Here is a 21,505-nt window from a genome sequence, read left to right as displayed (position 1 = left end):
GCAGTGGTAGATTGAATCCTCCTCACACTGCATCACTCTTGACTTTAGTCTCCCTCTTCTACTCCCCCAGTAGTGAGTAGCCAGTTAGTGATCTTGCTCTCTTTTTTAAAAATTGCTCACTTTAAATTAATGCGTAATAATTGTGCATATTTATGGGGTGTAGTATAATACTTCAGTAAATGGACGCAGTGTATATTGATCAAATCAGGGTAATTAGCATTCCTGTCTCCTTAGCATTTTTTTATGTTTGGAGCCTTGAGCTCCCCTCTTCTAATTCTTTGTGACATAAATAATAGATTATTAAGTACTTAGTCACTCTGCTGTGCTGTAGAACACAAGCATAGGGAATGGGGGCTGGAATGAGGATGAATAACAAGTACTAGAATGCCTGAAAAATTTTTAAAAATAACATTGCCCTCCTCTCCATCCAGCTGACCTGGTCCTAGCTGTGAGGTTTTTAACTTCCTGTCTCCTGGTCATTCTAAGAACTATCGCTTTTCATAGTCCTCAGCTGCCATCTGGAATCCAAATGACTATCGATTTTTCTTATCAGTAACTTTCAGACTTTTTGACTATGCCTCATGTAAGAAAGGCATTGACCTTATTACCCAGCACTTTTATACATATACACATAGTGCTAATGTGTTAAGAACAACAATGTTCTGTGGATTGATACCTTTATTAAATACAGTGCACTTGAACATTTCCTTTCCTATTTTCTTAAAAAATGTTTGTAGAAGCCGGTCTCCATGGTACACACCTGTAATCCCAACTACTTAGGAGGTTGAGGTAGGAGAATTGAGGTTTGAGGTCAGCCTGGACTACTTATTAAGACCCTGTCTCAAAATAAAATAAAAAGAGCTGGGGATGTAGCTTAGTAGTAGAGTATTTGGCTGGTTTGCTCAAGGTCTTGGGTTTGATCCCTAGTACCATGCAAGATAAAAAAGGTCATAGTGATCCACTAAATTGACTTCATAATCCATTAGTGATTATCACCAATGGTTTATAAAATAGTGCTCTAGAATGTAACTACATTAGTGTGTGTGTGTGTGTGTGTGTGTGTGTATATGTATGTATGCATACACACACACACACATATCATGTTAGATTTTTGTATATGATTTTTTTTTTTGGTACTGGGGATTGAACCCAGGGGCACTTAACCACTGAGCTACATTCTCAGCCCCTTTTATTTTTTATTTTGAGATGCTAAGTTGCTGAGGCTGGCTTTGAACTTGTGATCTTCCTGCCTCAGCCACCCAAGCTGTTGGAATTACAGGTGTGCACCATCGAGCCCGACTAGATTTTTGTATATGGGTACATCCACTAAAAATATTTTGTATTTTCTCATTTTGAAAAAAAAATTCTTCCTATCAGAAGAAAAGCTATATAACCCATCTAGTTTCCAAAGAGAAACTTATACTTTTCTCTTGATTTAAAGTTTTTGTCCTTAATAATTAAGTTTTAAAAAACTTCAGCATTTTGGGTGCCATGTAAATTAATTTTTTTGTTATTAAGAGTAGTGCCGCTCATCATGTACAACCATAAGAATGGGGTCCTAATTAGAATAAGTTATATTCCATGTATGTAAAATATTTCAAAATACACTCTACTATCATGTGTACCAAAAAAGACTAATACCATGTTTTTCATTTAGCTATTTTAATGAAATTTGATTTAAATATATTATGTGCTTTCTTGCCTTATTAAATATATCATATTCTAATATACATATATATGCATATGTACAATTTTTGGCAGGGGTGTTAGGGATTGAACCCAGGGATGCATTACCACTGAGCTACATCCTCAGTCCTTTTTGTTTTTTATTTTTAGAACAAGGTCTCACTGAGATGGGCCTTGAACCTTGTGATCCTCTTGCCTCAGCCTTCTGAGTCACTGGGATTATGGGTGTACACCACCACACTTGGTTACATTTTAACATATTCTTTTCTTTTGTTCTTGGGGTTAAGCCTAGGAACATTTACCACTGAGCTAATTCCCCACCCCTTTTTATTTTTTGAGACAGTTTCTCACTAAGTTGCTGAGGTGGATCTTGAACTTGCTTAATGTTAAAATTTGTAAAGTGTATTATAGTTCTCAGAGCATTTTTTTCATGGCCCCCTCCCCACTCTTGCTGTCAGATCTGTCTGGTAGGTAGGTAAAGAAGTATTGTCTTGATTTTACAGGTTAAGGTAAGCTCAGGAGAGCCTGAATGCCTTCCTATTAAATAGGAGGACCAGAGCACCCATTGTGTCAAGTACATATGTGTAATATGGTGATGTTCTCAGAGGCTCCTGGTGTGGTTGTTTCATTATTGTACTGAAGCCATTCTGCTTTGTGTTTTGAATTCTCACATCTATTTTTAAAAAATAATTTTGTGTTGCTACTGTGTCAGACTCATAGTTGCTGCTTCTGGATGTTGACAGTGTGTGTTGTTAGTGAACCTGACTCTAGATGCCCCCAACTTTTTATTTGCTTTTCTGCCTTTGAATAGGAAACTGTAGACTTGTAATAACTACATCTAATGTAGAAATACGTTATAAATGTAAAATGAGACTATATGGTTTCTTAGGAGCCAAGTGCATTAACTTTTTTTTGGGGGGGAGGGGTACTGGAATTGAACCTAGAGGCACTCAACCACAGAGCCACATCCCTAGCCTTTTAAATTTTTTATTTGGAGATAGGGTCTTGATAAGTTTCTCAGGGCCCCATTAAGTTCCTGAGGCTGGCTTTGAACTCAGGATCCTTCTGCCTCAGCCTCCTAAGCTGCTGGGATTACAGTGTGTGTGTCATGCAACCAGCTAAGTGCATGAACTTTGTTGCACATAATTTATCACTTTTGTCCACTTGGTGATTATTTTAATTCACTTATAATTTATTTTATTTTTGTTTCTATGAGGTTTCTCCCTGTTCCTTCCTGAAGCATACTGTTTCTCCAGTGGTGTTGTAGGCTTAGAACAGCTGTATCCATAACTACTTACCTTTCAGATTTATATTTAGAAGTAGGTAGGTAGTGTTCCAAGAAATATGACTCTTGCGAAGAAGAGTTTCAGTATTCCACTGTGTCCATGGTGAAGTATAGTGAATAGACTTTCTACTAAGTCTTGAAACTTGAAAAGAGCTCCTCCCGTCCAGCACTTTATATTTCTTAAACCATATGTTCTTAGTACCATACCCCACTTTTTCTAAACAGTATTTCTAATCTGTCCAAGGCGGAAGTTATTGCTGCAAGATAGCCACCAGCTGTTTCTCTGGACAGTGGGGCCACATAATCATAGGACTCCTTCACATCAGTATCTTTTATATACCTGACCTAAATCCCTGCCCAGGAATGGTTTGAGGAAACTGTAGAACCATCAGGCATAATGCCAGTACAGGTGAGTTATAAAAACCCTCCAATTATTCCTTTTGAACTTTGTGGTGCGCTTTATGGAAATGGGCTCTGCTATTCTGCCTCTTTGATGTAATCTCCTCTTTGGAGCTGCTGTTCCCTCCCCCCACCCCCCGAGTGCTATAAATATCTGAGAATCATATAGGTATGCAGTGTAACAGACAACATTGATAAGCAGCTTAATTCACCTGCTGGGCATCTTTGTCATTTGTGGTGCCATTTTCTGTTTTTGACAGATTCCTGGACAGTATTACAGTCTGATGAATCTCTGCCTGAAAGTTCCAACAAAATTCTTTCCCTTGTTAAAACAAGACTAATGCAACACATTTGTATCCTACAAAATATCCTTCTTTTTGGAAGCTTTATATGCTTAAAAAGAACCAAAGCAGTACCTTCTCTATCATTTTCTATTCTTTCTGCTGTGTTTTTTCTAATCAGGAGTGACAGTAATTGTTATTTAGTATTGCCTTATTCTAGATACATATAATAATAGGCTTTTAAAATTATTTAGGTTTAATGATTTCCTTCTGTGGCCCCTTAGATTATAATGGAAAAATAATTTTGTATTTTTCTGAGAACAGAAAATAAACACTATTAAACATTATTTTGTCCAAAGTATAATCTGGATGTTTGTTAGTAATGACAGGTTCTTTTGTCCAGAAATAAGTTCTGTAGTTCATGACAGATGCCAGTAAAGATTTCTTTTTTCTTCTTCTCCTTCTCCTCCTTTTTGTACTGGGGATTGATTGACCCAGGGCACTTTACCACTGAGCTATCTCCAGTCCACTTTTTAAATTTTTTTTTTTTTTTTTTAATTTGAGATAGGATCTTACTGAGTTGCACAGGCTGGCCTTGAACTTGAGATTCTCTGCTGCCTCAGCCTCCTGAGTCTCTGAGATTACTGGTGTGGGCCATGCCCTGCTCAGTAAAGATTTCTTTTGAGATTTGTCTTTAAAATGTAAAATTCTACATCCCCACAACCTCCTGCAGTTTTCTTAATGCACTGTAACCTATTTGGCCACTTTACAATGATATTTTCTTTACCTGGAGTTTCATCCCTCTTTATTTGCTTGTTCAACTCCTTTTCCTTCTAGACTTAGATGCAGTATGACTTACATCCAAGAGGGGGAAGCCTATCTTGCTTTCTTCTGTGGTCATCAGGACTACATTCTTTGTTCTTCCTTGGTCTTGGTAAATAACTTCTGCGTGGCATTTGTTATATACTGTTGGCCTCACTAAACAGACCAGGCTCCCTGAGGGTAGGCACTTTGTCTCGCTGATTTCTGTATTGGGTGAACTTACTAGGGGTAGGCTCCCTTATTTGTCTTTGTTAAATTAGTGACAATTAAAAATTGGGTTTTACTCATTTAGAGCTGCTCAGTACAATTTGATATTAATGAAAAAGAGATAGTTAGTATTATATTGAACTTTTTGCAGGCTTCATTAGAAGTTTGTTAAATCTAAATAGTTCCGCATGAATTAGCTTAGGCTAATGTTTTCCTAACTGCTAAATAAACTGAGGGAAAAAAAATGGTACTTTCTATGTAGAATAAGAAGAAAGGAAGGGAGGAGAATGTATGGATGTTTTTTAGTGATCACAATACCTTCCAGTTGTGCACAGTATTTGATATATTTCAAATGGCATTTTAGAAGTCTTGATTCTGTTAGTAGTGTTATAAGGTATTTTCCTTATTTTAAAAACTTGGAGCTATGATTTGCCAAAATCATAAAGCTCAATAATAGAAGCAATTTCATTTATTCATTTATTTACTTATGTATGTATGTACTTATGCTTTTGAAATTCACAGTTAGATATTGAAAAGCTTTATTCATTTAGCTTTGTTCCTTTAGTACAGTGAAAAGTCTCTCTCCCACCCTGTTCTCAGGCACTCACTCGTCTTCACAGAGGCAGTCATTGTGATCTTTCTTGTTTAATCTCCTTAGGAGGATTTTATGCATTTGCAAGCAAATATGTACATATATTCTTTGTCTTTTCTTTTTAAAAAGTAACCATAGCACAATTCATCTTCAGTTTTGTATTTTATTTAAATTTTTTATTATAAAATGTACATTGCTACAGAATTGTTTAAAACATATATTCAATTTAAGGGATACCTAATATACCTGTATACCAGAGGCCCTGGGTCCAGCACTTAAAAAAAAAAGATTCTTCTATCACTCAGGTAATTCCAAGGGTTTTCAGAGCTCTATTCCAGGAACTAGGAAGACAGACTCTGTTGTAACACAAGTATCATCCCAGGTGGTAGGATTCTGTGTTTTGTTTTTTTTTTACCCTCCCATTTTATTACCTCTTCTAGTAGCTTCTTGAGAAAAGTTACAGAATTTAAAAACTTTGGAGACCAAATGTTTGAAAGTGTTTTTGTATGTGTGAACATGTTTATGTTCTACTAATGCTTGATTATAACTTGGCAAGAGCATGATTCTGGATGAGATGATTTTTTTCAGCATTGAGAAAGCATTTCTGTTTTCCTCCTGTTGTTGCTGTTGAAGTCTGAAGCCATTATGATTTCTGATTCTTTGTGTATAATTTGGTTTTTCCCTATCTGTTTTCCTGAAGTATAGAAAATCTTTTGGTCCTCAGTGTAATGAAATGTCATAGTAGTATACCCTTCTCTAGGTCCTTAATTGACTTCTGTTTTTAGGAATTTTCTTTCATTAGTTTTTTCTTTTCCTCTCCTCTCCTCTCCTTTTCTTTCTTTCTTTTTTTTTTGGGGGGGGGGGTTTGTTCTTCAGTATGGGATTGAACTCAGGGCTGTGCACTTGCTAGGCAAGTGCTCCATGACTGAGTTACATCCCTGTAGCCATTAGTTCTTTGATGATTTTCTTTCCTTTCTGTTCCTGGTTCTCCTCTTCTTGGGATGTTGGACATCCTGGAGTAGACTTCTAATTTGCCTATCTTTTTTCTCCTAATTTCTATTTTACAAAATTTTTGTTGTCCTATTTGAAAGATATTTCTCAGCTTTATTTTCCATTTCTTTTTGAGTTTTTAATTTCTGTTGTAATTTTTAATTTCTAAAAGCTCATTTCTGTTCTGAGTTCTCATTTTTTATAGCATCCTATTTTTCTGTGTTATTTATTCTATAGTAATGACTTTTTTTGTTTTCCTACTTTTGGACTCATGGGTGTCTTTTAGTTGCTTTTATTCAGTGTTATAATTTGTAATTTTAATTTTTTAATATTATGTGATCTTTTAAAAAGAGTCAGGGAGTATTTCTTTCTAGTCTCTGATTTTTGCAAGGATAGAATAAATTTTATCTACATATTGAATGATTGGAATGAATGTGTTCATGAATCGTTTTTTAAAAACTGCCTGGGCCTGATGCTATCTATCTTTATGGAGTTATGTAGCTGTGGCCTTCCAAGAAACTGAGGCACCATGAAGACCCCTCTTCAAACCCCGATTCTTGTTATCATGTCAGACTTCTGACTGGTAATAGGAATGAGTTTATTGAAGGGCTAGGGAAAAGGAAAAGGGGACACTGTCATGGGAGGAGAGAGTGGGTTCTCTCATAGAGGAGAGGGACAACATGCCTCTCCTGCACTCCCATTTTATTGGGGATCCCAGAGAAGTTTCCAGAGAGGCCTTCCCAGCTCCACCTCTTGACTTTTGACTGACAGGAGCGTGACATCAGATTTTTAAGTCCCCACTGTCATGGCAAGGCCAGGTCACCTTGGTCCAGGCGGACTGGTTCTAACTGGATTTTTTATGGTTAGGAGGAACTATTCATAATTACCTCCCAGAGTTTCAGGATGGGGTCACAAAAGTCTTCTCCTTTAGAGTAACTTGGGTTCCTCTTATCAACATTATCTTGGGCCTGCATTTCTCCTGCAGTGAACAGGTAGTTTCCTTAGGAATGTGACATATCCTGTCCACCTTGGTGGGGCAGGGATGCAGGTAAATTGCTTCTTAGAAAAGGAAGCATGTGGGAATCAGCACAGTGGGCCCATTTTATTAAATTATTGCCTTAACCTCATATTCCCACCATCCACATCTGCCTGTTGCCTAACAAAGGGACCTTTTTTAAACAACTAATTTAATTTCTTTAAGGACTGTAGTACCATTCAATTTCATTTCTTCTTCTTCGTGTTTTTTTCGGTACTGGGGATTGAACCCAGAGGTGCTTAACTGCTGAGCCACCTACCCTGCCCCTTTTATTTTTTGAGACAAAGTCTCACTAACTAACTTAGGATCCTGCTAAGTTGCTGAGGCTGTCTTTGAACTTGTGATCTCTTTTCTCAGCCTCCTGAGCTGTTGGGGTTATAGGTGTGCGCTGGTGCTCTATTTCTTCTTTTGGTCAAATAATAATATAAAGTTACTCATTTCACATAGGTTTTCAAGCTTGGTAGAATAAAGTTGATTTTTTTTAATATTTTTTTTTTTTTTTTTTTTAGAGAAAGAGAGTGAGAGAGAGAGAGAGAGAGAGAGAGAGAGAGAGAAAGTTTTTAATATTTATTTTTTAGTTTTTTTTTCGGCGGACACAACATCTTTGTTTGTATGTGGTGCTGAGGATCGAACCCGGGCCTCACGCATGCCAGGCGAGCGTGCTACCGCTTGAGCCACATCCCCAGCCCATAAAGTTGATTTTTGATAGTCTTTTATTATCTTTTAAATTGGAATCTTCATTGAATTTTTAATTCCTTTCCGATGTTTTTTTTCCCTACCCTTTTCTTTTTTTCTTTTCATCCTGCTTTGTTGATTTGAGTCTTTGTTCAATAGACATTATTGATCTTTTCTGTTGTAACCATTTTTATTTCTGCTGATATATATTTTTCCTTCTGTTTTCATTGGATTTTTTTCCCATTGTTCTTTTTCTAACAGTGATTTACTTTTCAGCCATTCTTGTAAAATTTGATAGAAGACACAGGTGAGGGATTGAATCAGATAGACATCTGGGGAAACTGTGGGAAGAGGGGAAGAATCCCTGAGGTGAGTGTACCTGGTGATTGGAGAGAAAAGATAAGGCAGATTAGGGGAAGGATTTTTCTTAATATAACCATTTGGCAATTCTCATGTTCAGGTGTTTGGTCACAGTTGTAATGAATAGAGAAAATACAGTCCCAGCCAATCATTGGCTTTTGACCTTGGGCTTTTAAACTTTTTCATGTTCAGTTTCCCTACTGATAATTTGTAGTCGTCAGTATTAAATGAGGCCATTGTGACTATACCCACACAGTAGGTGCAGGGTAAATGGTTGTTAAATGTTTTGGATCTGGCGTATTTATACTAGAGTGATTTCTTTTCACTTGAGTGGACCTTTCTGTGTTGTGAGCATCCTGCCCTTTGCCAATGTTGCCAGTCTACAGACACCTGTAATCACCGTAATCAGTAATATCTATGGTCTCTGCAGAGTAGTATTTTCCTCCGTGCTCATTGTGTCCCTGAACTGGACTTTACTTAAGATGCCAATTTAATTACCTTTCCTCAGATGCCATAGGAAGCAGTGGTGATGGTTGGTTCACACAGTTCTTAGAATGAGACGTAGGGGTGCCATCCCACCCAGGAGCAGTCTTTCTCACACTTTTATTCAAGCTTTTTCTCGCTGAGCTCAGTGCCCACTACAAACAGTGCCATTTTTTAAAACAAGTGTGTATTGTTTCTCCTTACCAGAGTGACAGTGTCTTCTCTTTGTTACAGAGCCCTTTCTTGGTCCTGAAATCATTCTGCAATTCTTTCACTAGCCATCATTTCTATTGGATTGCCATCCCCAGTTTTGCCTACTACTCACTCTTAAGCCAGACAAATGTTTTGTAAAGGGTCAGATGGCACAACCTTTAGGCTATGCATCCCATATGTGGTCTCTGTTAAACCTGCCCCCTTTAAAAAACATAAAACTAATTTTTAGCTTAGAGGTGTACGAAACTTGGTCTGTGTTGACCCACTGCTGTAGTTTGCCAGCCCCCACCTTAAACCACCCATCAATATTTTTAAATACCGATGCCTTTATTTTGGATTGAGCTTTATTCTTTCTCCCCTGTTACATCTTTGAAACTCCTTTTTCTTTTGTTGTTTCTCCATATTCTTCACCTTTTGGTTTTCTGTCCAGGTTTTCCCTTGATTTTGGTTTTCTATCCATGTTCTCCATTGATTTTCTACAAACAAGAAGTTTGTTTTACTTCATAAAGCCTTTGGTTTTATCCCCATCCCCCAATTACTTGATTGTATCATTAAAAAATTTCCCATTCCTTGAGGCATGTTGAAAATAAAGAAGAACTTTCCTTTTCTGCATCATTCCTTTGGTTACCTTTCTCTGAAGAATTTACCAGAAAAATCTGTTAACTTTACTAGATTGCATTTCGTAGTTAATTTTGTCTGTTTCTTTGCTTAATCTCCTCTCTTCTGCTAGTCTCATTTTACAAGTTCACAGCAGCCTGCTCACAGGCCACTAGAATAACCATTGTTGGTATTAGTCTTGGTTTGGATACCTGGGAATGAACTCAGGGGCACTGACCACTGAGCCACATCCCCAGTCCTATTTTGTATTTTATTTAGAGACCGGGTCTCACTTAGTTGGCAATTTTGCTGAGGCTGGCTTTGAACTCATGAGCCTCCTCCTGCCTCAGCCTCCTGAGCTGCTGCTGGGTTTATAGGTGTGAGCTGCTGGGCTTACAGGTGTGTGCCACTGTGCCCAGCAATATTAATCTTTAATGCACAAACATTTTTAGTCTTGATATTCAGTAAAGTAATTTTGGAGATTTGGGAGGTAATTAGAAACCTTGTATTATTTTGATATATTAATTTACTATTTTCTAAATGAAAATGAGCATGGGCTCTATAAAATATAACAGTCGGTGTATAGATCAGGTTATGTTTATTTGTGCTACAAATGTGGCATTTCAGAAATGAAACCTTAATATGTGTATATTAAGACCCCATATAGACACACTCAAATACTGTCCCTTAGTGCAAAAAGTAGATTGAATCTTAGGAAGCCCATTTTTTAGTAGCAGTATCATTTTTTTTTAAATATTGATCTTGCATTGTATTATAGGACTCAGGAAAGTTTGTAAATGCAAGTCATTATCATGTGGACACCCCCACCCCACTTACACTAATCCTTGAAGAGAAGAAACTGGAAAAGTAGAAAAACAACAAAAAAGGAGAAGTGGGACCTTTCCTTGGTAAATTGTAAGCCAGGAGGTTTCATAATTGACTTAATACTTCAAGCTTTGTTCGAGTAATGGGAAAGACCTTTGGACATTTAATACAAAAAGCATTATTATTAAATTTGGTGCTCCACAAGTCGTGATCTTTGAACCTCAGTGACCTTTCATCATTACATTTCTTTCAAGTCTTCTGTTTTATTGGCTCTGTTTCTGAGCACATACTGAAGTTTCTGGTAACAGCATAGGGTTACCAAGAACAAATTGTGCTTTGTTTTTCTTTTTCTTTTTCCTGCAATGCTCGAGATTGAACCCAGGACCTCACATATGCTAGGCAAACACTACCACTGAGCTACACCCTGAAGCCCTCATTTTCTTTTTTGATGGTGAAATAAGATTTACTGTATCAGAGCTGAGCTTTAATTATAGTATCTATGAATCTAAGCAAGATATTCACCAAATTGGTTTGGTGTACATCAGGTCAAATAATAGGTAACATTTCTTGCTGGGTAATAGCATTTTGTTCATTCGTATGTATGTCTATTTGTATGTATGTATGTATGTATTTATTTTTACTGTGGTGCTGGGGCTTGAACCCAGGGTCTTATACATGCTAGGTAAGCCCTCTACTATGGAACCACACTCCCAGCCCCAGTTTTTCTTAAAACATGTTCAGTGATGGCTTAATTTTTCTAGAAATGTTGACGTTAGGTTTCTAAAGACATGATATATGGCCCTGTCTTTATCCTCTTCTGTTCAGTGCTTTTATTGATGACTTAGATAAAACTATGAGGTAGTCTTGTCAAAATTACAAATATATCAATCTAGGAGAGATGTTAAATGACAGAACTGGAGCTCAAAAGATTGAATATACTGAAACAGTCTAAAGTTTGACAGAGGTACATGTATCTCTGAGTTCCCAAGTAGAGTGGTTATGTTTTGCAGACCATATTTACAAATTTGAGTATGTTTGAAAAACCTCAAAGTGAGCCTAAATTTGTGTGGTTACCAGGAAAGCTAGCATATCCAGAACAATTAAGGGAATAGTTTTCCTGTACTGTGGTAGTATTTTGTCCTTGCCTCATGTATTATGAGATACTGAAGGTGGAGGGTAAACAGAATGGTGGGGATTGGACACTACAACAAACAATGAATCACTGAATAATCTGGGAAATCTGGTCCTGAGAAGCGAAAATCTATGTGCAAAATGATGATCATCTCTGAATATTTAAAGGGCAGTCCTGGAAGATACTTTTTACATGTGGATTCAGAGGCCAGCATCAGAGTCAATAGATGAAAGTCATTAGGATGCAGATTTAGGGCTTAGCCCCAGGGAACAGCTTAAGTCAACCATGAAATATGTCCTGCCTTGATGAGATATCCAGCTGCCCATCACTACATGCTTTGGCAGGGGTTATTAGACAGTGTAGTTATACAGATTGCTCAGGGGAACCCTGAATGGGATGCAAGATTGGAATAAATGACTTTCTAAACTCCTTTTCTAAACTCCTAAATATTTGTATGTATGTTTTCACCCACACATAGTTGGTTATTTTTTCAATCTGCCTTTGCCCCTTTCTCTTAATCTGAACTCACCAGATTAGCTGGTTAGCTGACTTCAAACTATGATCTCTGGCTCCTCTTTTTCCTCTTGTTTTCTAGAAATTAAACTTTTGGTACAATGTTATAATAAGTTATTCTTATAAACTAAATTTTTTCTTTCTGGTGCTTGAAAATTTTAATTGTAAAACATAGCAGATGTTCAAAACTGTATGAAAACTTATGTTTGGTTTAATATACAAAACAGACTTAGATGTAAATCCTGCCTTCTAAGCCGAGAAATAAAATTTTATCAATACATTAGGGTCTTCCTTGTTCTTTTCTCTCACCCACCAATATTCTGTAAATAATTTCCTTGTTATCTTTATAGTTTTACCCTATAGTTTTAATATGTTTATATTAAGATAGATCCCTTAATAAAATAGTGTTTGGCTTTGATTGACTTTAAATTTTGGATAAAAAGAAGCATATTACTGCATTCTTTTTTACCTTTTTAGCACGGTGTTAGGTTTTTTGAGATTTGTTTATGCTGAAGCACATAGCTGTGACCCATTCACTTTTACTGCTTGTTGAATTTAGTTGTTTGTACCACATACTTTTACAGTCCATTTACTATAGATGGATTTTTAGATTGTTTCCAGTCTTTTGTTCTCATGAATAATCTTATTGTATAAGAGAATTTCAAGGGCCTTGTCTGACCCTGCAGTTGTTGAGCAAGTATGGTTTACCTTACTTCATGATAATGCCTGTTTTCCAATGTGGTTGTACCAGTAGAGAGTAGGAATCCACCTCTGCTCCTTATCCTTATCAACACTTATTGTCCTTGTTCTCAATTTTTGCCAATTTGGTGAGTCTGGATACATTTCTTTGTGGTTTTTAATTTTCATTTTCTTAATTATTAATGAGTAGATCTTTTCATATACATTCTTCTTAAATGCTTCTTCCTGATTATTTCTTATCCTCCCCCATTCCCTTTTGATTACATCTTCTTTTAAAAACTGATTTATATTTATGTATTATGGATAATTTTTTTTGATTATATGGGCTATAATTATTTTTTGTTTGTAGCTTGTGTTTATATTCTGTATGAGACATTCTTTATTTCAAAGTCAATCAGTCTCTTATGTTTGCTCTCCTAAATCTTTATACTTTTTGCCTTTTACACTTTTATTTTATGAAAAGTTAAAGAAGTCTTCAAAGACATAGAAAAGGAAAATAAGATGAAGTGGACCCTTCCCCATATATCTATCACTCATCTTCAAAAAGTCCAATTTTGTTTCATCTTTTTTTCCCCTCTTCACTTCTTTTTTTTTGGGGGGGAAGTATTTTAAGCAGATCTCAGCATCAAATTATTTCAGAGATTTCAGTTTTACTGATATTTTATCTATTTGATGAGTTAGAGAGGTATTTCATTGTTATTTTGTCAATGTTCATTGTTTAAGTAACTCTAAAATGTTTAGAATTATTTTTCCGGTGAATATAATGTTTTACTATTATGAAGGAACTGTCTTTATTTCTCCTAATTCTTTTTGCCTTGAAGTCTCTTATATCTGATATTTAATATAACTGTACTAGCTGTGGTATTTCTAATTATGCTTTTATTTTCAATTTTTTGTATTGTTACATCTTAACATGTGTCTTATAAGCATCATATAGCTGGCTTCTGTAACTTTACCTAGCCTATTTTTGTAATTTTAACTATAAAAATTAGTTCTTTAAATATATCATGAATAATGAATGATGCATTTTGATTTTTTCCTCATATTTTGTGCTTTTGTCTTTTTCTCCATTTTTGCCTAAAAGAAATCATTTTCCCTATTAGTTTCAAAATGATAGATTCTGCTTTTCATGATAATCTTAGTAATTTATCATGTATGTTCAAATTAGCACAGTGTTAAGTTCATTAATGTCTGTTTTATTTAAACATTTAATTTCAACCCCTCTTGTATACTATCATTGTAATGCATTTAATTTCCTGTTTTAAAAGAGCTAATTACTCAGAGTGCTATCATTGTCTTTGTGAGTGTTTTGTTAACATTACCCACGTATTTATGCCTTTTCCCACTTTTTTGTGTCACCACAGATTGACATTTCTCTTTATATAAAATTCTGTTTTATCTAGCACATTGCAGGTATTATTTCACTATCTTGACTATAAATAATTTGGCTTCAGTATTGCCTTTAAAATCCAGTTGTAGCTTTCCTTCTTACGTTTTTTGAAGGTTATCTCTCTCTCTGGTCACTTTTAAAATATTCTCTTCTTTTGGTATAAAATTCCACTATGATATTTCAGTGTGTAGATTCTTTTTTTTTTTAAATTCTGTTTTAGATTTGTTGGGCTTTTTAGAAACTTAGATTACTATTTTTTTTTAAGTTTTATAGTTTGAAGAGAAATTGCCAAAAATATTTTGCTTCTTATTTCTCTTAATGCCTATACAACTGTGGATTTTTATGAGCTCTTTATACTGTTCTCTATGCCTCTTAACCTTTTGTTCGTATGTCCAACGTCCTTGACTACTTTGGTTTGAGCAATTTCCTCTGTCTTTCAGTTCACTAATTCTCTTTTAATTTGTCTAATCTGCTGTTAAATCTGCCCTTAACATTTTTTGTTTTTAGTAATACATTGTTTATTCATGGGAGTTCTGTTTGGTTCTTTTGAAAATTAGTTTGTTCTGCTATATGGTGTTTATTTTGTTATTTATTTTGTTTGTGTGGACGTGAGCGATTAATGCTTATTTTTCTCAGAAAATTTATTTTTCTCCGTAACTGTGGAGAATCATTGAAAGTTGGGTTTCTCCAGAGAAGAATAGAGCATTATTTTGTTATTTGCCTAGGACCCCTTCCAGTTCTTGACCTCTTAAAATAAATTCTGAGCTTGAGGTTTTTCAGAACAACCAAATGGAATTTTAAATTGTAATTACCCTTGTGAGGTCTGGTTTGTGGTTTTGAATTCCCAGGAGAAATGTTTTCTTGCCTCTCTTCAATGCCATGGCTAAGGGCAGTGCTTTTTCTTTTCTTCTTAGTTTTTCAAAAGTCCCATTGGAACATGCAACTCACTTGGAGTAAGGCAACCTCATGCTGAGGATTGTAGCTTTTTGAGTCCCGGACCCGCCCCCACCCCCACTTTAGGTGGGTCAAAACGAAAAAGTTGTAATTGAGTTTACCCACTTTGGCAAATCCTTCAGGGTGAAAATCAGCTATGGAGAGCTCAGTTGACCTTTTCTGTTCTTCATTTAACTTTTTCCCTGAATATTCCTGGCTTTCTTACTAACTAATGAGTGCATTTAAAATGGTTTATCCAATATTTTCTATTATTTTCAGCAGGAGGGGTCAGTAAAGGTTCTCGGTACGACATGTTGCTAGAAATGGAATCTGGCCTTTTCCCCCAATTCCCATGTAGACTTTACTGTTTGTGAACATCCAGTCACACAAGTAGTTGTGTAGCTAGGAAGCACTTTGAGGGTTTGTATTCTACGTATTACATATATTTTCTATTTTAAAATCTCAATTGTTTGGTGAACGGGGTACATTTTTATTGTCTGTGTTTTACAAATTGGTAAACTAAGACTTTGAGGAACAATCTGAATATATATCTGGTGACTATGAATAGGACTAGGATTTAGATTCTTGACTTTGTATTTATAACATAATTTTGTTTTCTTTTCACTATGTCATCTTCCAAAAATTTCAATGTTAACATTTGATGTCTCCTGATTATTTTTGATCTAGATATGAAAATTCAAGAGAAACTATTGAAATAATAATATCTGTATAAAATTATAGCCCTGCATTCAAATTGCTTAAGGTTTCTGCAGTGACATAAAACAATATATTGACTTATGTTTTAGAAAGCAGTGAAAAAGTTGAGAGATGTTCTTTTTTGCTGTTGTAGGATTTTGAGGTACTTTCATTGTAAAACATAGGTAATTATTGTCTTTTCCAACAGGTGTGTATGTAATATAGATTGCAGTGGATACAGTTTTAATCCTGTGTGTGCCTCTGATGGGAGTTCATATAACAATCCTTGTTTTGTTCGAGAAGCATCTTGTATAAAGCAAGAACAAATTGATATAAGGCACCTTGGCCATTGCACAGGTAAGATCACATGGAGACCTGTCTTTAGTATTACATGCCTATAATCTTACTTGGTATTATTTTATATTTGTAAAATGAGAAATTCCTTGAAAGTTTTTTATCTTTTTTTACATCTTTCAGAATTTCCTGTTACTTAGATATTTTTTTCACTTATTTTTGTCTTCTGAAGACATAAATCACAATGCTTGATGGTTTATTTAGTTACCGAGCTGATCCTGGCATGGAGATTAAGATTTATATTTATATTTATAGTTCTAAGGTGATTTCAAATATATTATCTCTATGTAGTTTTTGCCCCATATGTGTTATAGGTACAGTTAAAGATTTTGGCGTGAAGTTACAGAATAGAAAGAAATGATACCCTTTGGTTTAAAATTGTTTGCCATTCTCACTTTTGTTATAAGATACCGTATAAGAATGATTTTGTTTGTTTGGTTTGTTTTGTTTTCCACCCCTGTGAGAATAGTGACAGTCATTGAAGCCAGAGGTTCTCAAATCATTTTTCCTCACTAGTACTCTTATGAGCTGGGGTGTTGGAGCACTTCCTCAGTAGCATATATGGAAGAAGCACATTTTTACGGATGAGGACTGTACATCTTTTCTGCTTACTAGTTCGACTTCCTACCCACACCCCTTCCTTTTTTGGGCTTACTTAAGGGGTACTTTAGGAGTGTGCTATTAACTGAGCTAAAAGAAAAAGATTGTATGCCAAAGTTTGCTGCCTTATCTTGAATAAATCTTTGTGACATACTTCCCAACTGATTGCAGTACCAAAAAGTACTCAAGAAGCTCATCAGAGGATTTCCAGATGTATGGTTTTGGGTATGATAGAAAGAGCGGCATTTCCTGACAAAGATCTCCTGCAGATAGATATTCTTCTTGACTTTAATCTTGAAGTATGACTTCTTTTATTCATTGGGTAGTATTGAGAGCTTAGGTAGGAAGAATAGCTCAGAGAAAGAGTATCTTCTCTGAGGAACCTGGTATCTGATTGGTAGTTCCTGGAATAGCACGTTCAGAGCATTTGGCCAAACTTGAGAATTTAAATTGAAATTCATGCAGATTTTAGATTGCTTTGGAATGATTGGGCCTTAAGTTTTATTTTAGCCCCTTCAGTAATTTTCCAGTCAAGCCTAACTGTGCCTTTTAATATCTCCCCGGCTATGTATTGAGATCCAAAGCTCTTATGTGCTAGCAGGTATTTATGGTTCTTATTCAGTCTCCTAGTTCAGATGCAGCTCATAAATCAAGTGTTTTTTTCCCCTAGAAAATGTTTGATAACACAATTGAGATTCCAAAATAATTTTATTCTGAGTTTTCCAGGAAAACTGGTAGAAGATAAATCTTTAGATCATTGTTCCTTGGAGAGTGTGAATTCTTTCTCCTTATGGTATGTGTTGTTTTTAGTTTTCACAGGAAGGATTTTTAAAAAAGTAGATGATATTTGAGCTAAAGTCCAAATGAAATTATAGTTCATAAAGTAAAGAGCATATATACCTGTGCTCCCTTGAGGCCTGAGGCAGAAAAGGGACAGTTGACAAAGAGGAAGGTAAAAGCCATTCCACAATGTTATATGTTTCAAAGCATCATTTTGTATACAATAAATATACATAGTGTTATCTGTCAGAGAGAGAGAGTGAGAATGGTGGGAAATATAAGCAGGATAATTGTACAAAGTTAACAAGGACCTGGAGCATTAGGAATAATTGAGTGTTCTATGGTATGACTTCAATATCGTATGTTAATTTGAAAAACTGTATTCTCTTATAGACACAGATGATACTAGTTTACTGGGAAAGAAAGATGATGGACTACAATATCGACCAGATGTGAAAGGTACCAAATCATGATTATCCTTGGCCATAAGTCCAATGCTCTGTATGCTCACATGCATTATTTTATTTGATTCTTACTGCTGCTCTAGTGAGAAGAGCCTTATACCTACAGGAACACTGAGACTCAGTGGTGTTAGATCCAGTTAACTGAAGACCACCTAGATTTTGAACTCCTTGATTAGGACTTCCATATAATAGTCCTGTTATCAGTGCATCTTCTACTAATTTGTTTGGTTATTCTAATGGACAGTTAGAATATGTATGTAAGCCACCTCATATACCTAATTTTTTAAAAAAAGTAAAATAGCAACTATCTTAAAAAAAGTAAAACAGTACCTATCTTAAAATTAAATGAGATTATACACATCAAATGCTTAGAATAGTGTTTGGCCTGCTTATTGAGTACTCAATAAATGGTAAGTATTATTGTATTGAATAATTTATTACTTCCTTTACTTGAATTTTTAAGCCTGAACCTGTTATAATCCATGAGCCCCTGAAATACCAGTTTCCCATGATGATACAAAGTACTATATTTGAAATAAAAAATCTTCTCTATTCCCAGAGACGACATAATAGATTATTCCAGTTTTATTCTCTATACTGATAAAATATGACCAGAACAGGAAGGCCATTTTTCAATATTTAGAAGCTCATACTTAAGGCAGTCTGGGGAACTGTATATGCCTCAAACACTTGGTGGTTGTTGATAAAATCACTTAAAAATATGACTATGTTGATAATTTAGTATTTTTTTATACATAAGTATTGATCTATAATGTTAGCTGGGTACTGTGATGTATATCTCTAATTTCAGCTACATGGAAGGCTGAGACAGGAGGATTGCAAGTTGGAGGCCAGCCTGGGCAAATTAGTGAGACCCTGTCTCAAAATAAATAAATAAAAATGGCTGGGGATGTAGCCAAAAGTGATAGAGTGCTTGTCTAGCATGCATTAGACCCTGGGTTTGATCCCAGCACATTGATCGAGAACTAAGTTTATTATATACCTAATTTGTACTGTTCATCTTACTAGACATTACCTGTGGGTAGAAAGATATCTAGTACATAATCTCTACATCTTTATAGAGTTTGTGCTGTAGTAAAAAAAAATGCATATAACTAATTTGTAACGAAGTAGAAATTGATTATAGTCATAAAATGTAGTAAAGAAGTGAATTGGGAATTCAGAAAAGATAAGATTACTCTCTGGTGGGGGAAAATGAAAGCCTGAGAAATATCATGAAGGAGGTAGAATTTGAGTGAATGTTGAAAGGAGTATTAGAATTTGAACAGGAGCCAAAGGGTATTTAAGGAGGATGGAAGAGCAGGAGCAGAGTTGTGGACATAAACATTTATGGTAGAATGTGTTGGAGAATGGTAAGGAATCCTTTTTGGCTGGATTACAGGACTTTGGAGAGAGAAAGAGGCCAGACTAGAAAGAGCTAGGGGTGAGATCTGCTACCCTGGGAAATTTAGACTTTATTTATGGGCAGTAGGGAATCATTAATACATTTTAAAACAAACCTACAAAGTTAACCACTTGAATGAATGATACTTGGCAGGAACATTTTGCTTATTATATATATTGAAATGAAAACCTTTGGGTGGACTCAGAATAGGCATCTGCTTACACTCAAGACAAAGAGCTAAAAGTCACCAAAACTTAAGCTCAGGTGACTGAGTTCATGGATTCTTCTTTTAGGACTAAGGATGCTGGGAAGGGAAAGGTGTTTGGGGTAAGGTAAGAGAAAAGTCGATGGTGTAGGTGATTAATTGCATTTTGGAGTTTCAGGTGTTTGTGGAATTCATCCAGGTGACTGTTTAGCATAAATCTGAGAGGCAGTCCTTGGATATAGAGATATGATAATGGAAGCCATGAGAATGAATGAGAGAGTTTCTAGCACTATATTGTCTAGTACAGTAGCCACTGTCCACATGTGGCCCTTGAATTAAAATGAAATTCTAGTCCTGTTTCAGGTGTTCAGTAGCCACTTGTGACATGTGGCTGCCACAGTGTTTAGCACAGGTATGAAATATTTCTGGAGTTGTAGAAAGTTTTATTGGACAGTACTTACTTAGAAAGGAAAGAAGACCCAGCTTGGGAAGAAGCAGACAGGATTAAGAGGAAGGCAACCAAGAAAGGGTACTGTGGTACAGAAGCCATGGGGAAAAGATGTGCAATAGACAGTGTTGTCCTCCGCCTTGAATTTGAAGGCAAATGGAATCGTTAAAGTCTTAGGCCAGAGAGTTTCTATAGTTAGAAAGATAAAATCCAAACAGTGAAAGACTTAAGAAGTGTTCCAACAGTAAGGAGATAGAGGTCAAAAGATTTATTTGGTTGTATTTTTAAAAACTTCATTTGCTTTTTTTTACCTGCCTTTCACAACAGTTATAGGAGCCTTCAGTAAATATTTGCATCTGCAATACACAGCCAAGACTGTGTAGATACACAGGACCTAGGATGGGTCCCCAAAGTGACAAGCAGGAACTTTGCACTAGCAAGAAGGCAGACAGACTGAGAAGGAGTACTCAGTGAGGGAAAGCTTTGAGAGTGGAATTCTTAGAAAAGAGTGTTGTTAAACTGGGCACTCAAATGTCTGAAATAGTGGCTGGTTTAGATTCATCTTGGGCTGTTGGGATCCTGTGGTAAATATTGAAGTAGGAGTGTTACCGGTTCTGTTGCAGATATTGAAGTCATTAAGGATGTGATGATTGAGTGTCAGGTATATGGGAAATGGGTGCTTGACATTAAAAAAAACTTTATTATAGAAAATTTCAGAGATAATGTAAACAGAATAATGAACGAACCCTCATGTACCCAGAACTCACCTTCAGTATTTATCAACATTGTTGTTCTTGTTTTGTCTGTTTACCTTCACCCACATTATTTTCATTATTCTCATTTGCAGATTTTTTTTCTTTTGAGGCATAATTTGCAACATAGAAATGCACAAATCTTACATGTGTCAGTTTTTAAAAAAATTTTTGTTTTTGGTACTGGGGATACCAGGGGCACTTAACCACTGAGCCACATCCCCAGCCCTTTATATTTTATTTAGAGACAAGGTCTCACTGAGTTGCTTTAGGACCTCACTAAGTTGCTGAGGCTGGCTTTGAACTCATGATCTTCCTGCCTCTGCTTCCTAAGCTGCTGGGATTACAGGTGTGCACCACTGCACCCAGCTATAAGTGCCAGTTTTGACAAAAGGATGTACTCTATGTGCATCACAACTTACCAAAGTTGATAACATGTCCATCTACCTGGGAAGTTTCTTTGTGGTATAGACATTTTAATCCAAAGATATTTTTATATGGGCTGGGGATGTGGCTCAAGCGGTAACGCGCTTGCCTGGCATGCGTGGGGCGCTGGGTTTGATCCTCAGCACCACATAAAATAAAATAAAGATGTTGTATCCACCGAAAACTGAAAAAATAAATATTAAAAAATTCTCTCTCTCTCTCTCCCCCACTCTTTCTTTAAAAAAAAAAAAAAAAAT

The 21,505-nt window shown here is 35.8% G+C and overlaps 1 protein-coding gene across 3 annotated transcripts in view; it reads left to right on the top strand.

The window, feature by feature from the left end:
- The window catches only part of LOC107147750 (myb/SANT-like DNA-binding domain-containing protein 3), a 137,840-nt gene that overhangs the window by 93,812 nt on the left and 22,523 nt on the right, over positions 1-21,505 (top strand). For all 3 annotated transcript variants that reach the window (XM_015492262.2, XM_048783299.1, XM_048783300.1), the window contains 2 exons: positions 16,023-16,171; positions 17,942-18,007. In XM_015492262.2, coding sequence (XP_015347748.1) covers positions 16,023-16,171; positions 17,942-18,007 — 215 coding nt within the window. The remainder of the gene's footprint in view (positions 1-16,022; positions 16,172-17,941; positions 18,008-21,505) is intronic.

The sequence above is a fragment of the Marmota marmota genome, unplaced genomic scaffold (assembly GCF_001458135.2).
Source record: "Marmota marmota marmota unplaced genomic scaffold, marMar, whole genome shotgun sequence".
In the NCBI taxonomy this organism is placed as follows: Eukaryota; Metazoa; Chordata; class Mammalia; order Rodentia; family Sciuridae; genus Marmota; species Marmota marmota.
The sequence above is the reverse complement of the archived record's forward strand: the minus strand, read 5'-3'. Positions and strand labels throughout refer to the sequence as shown.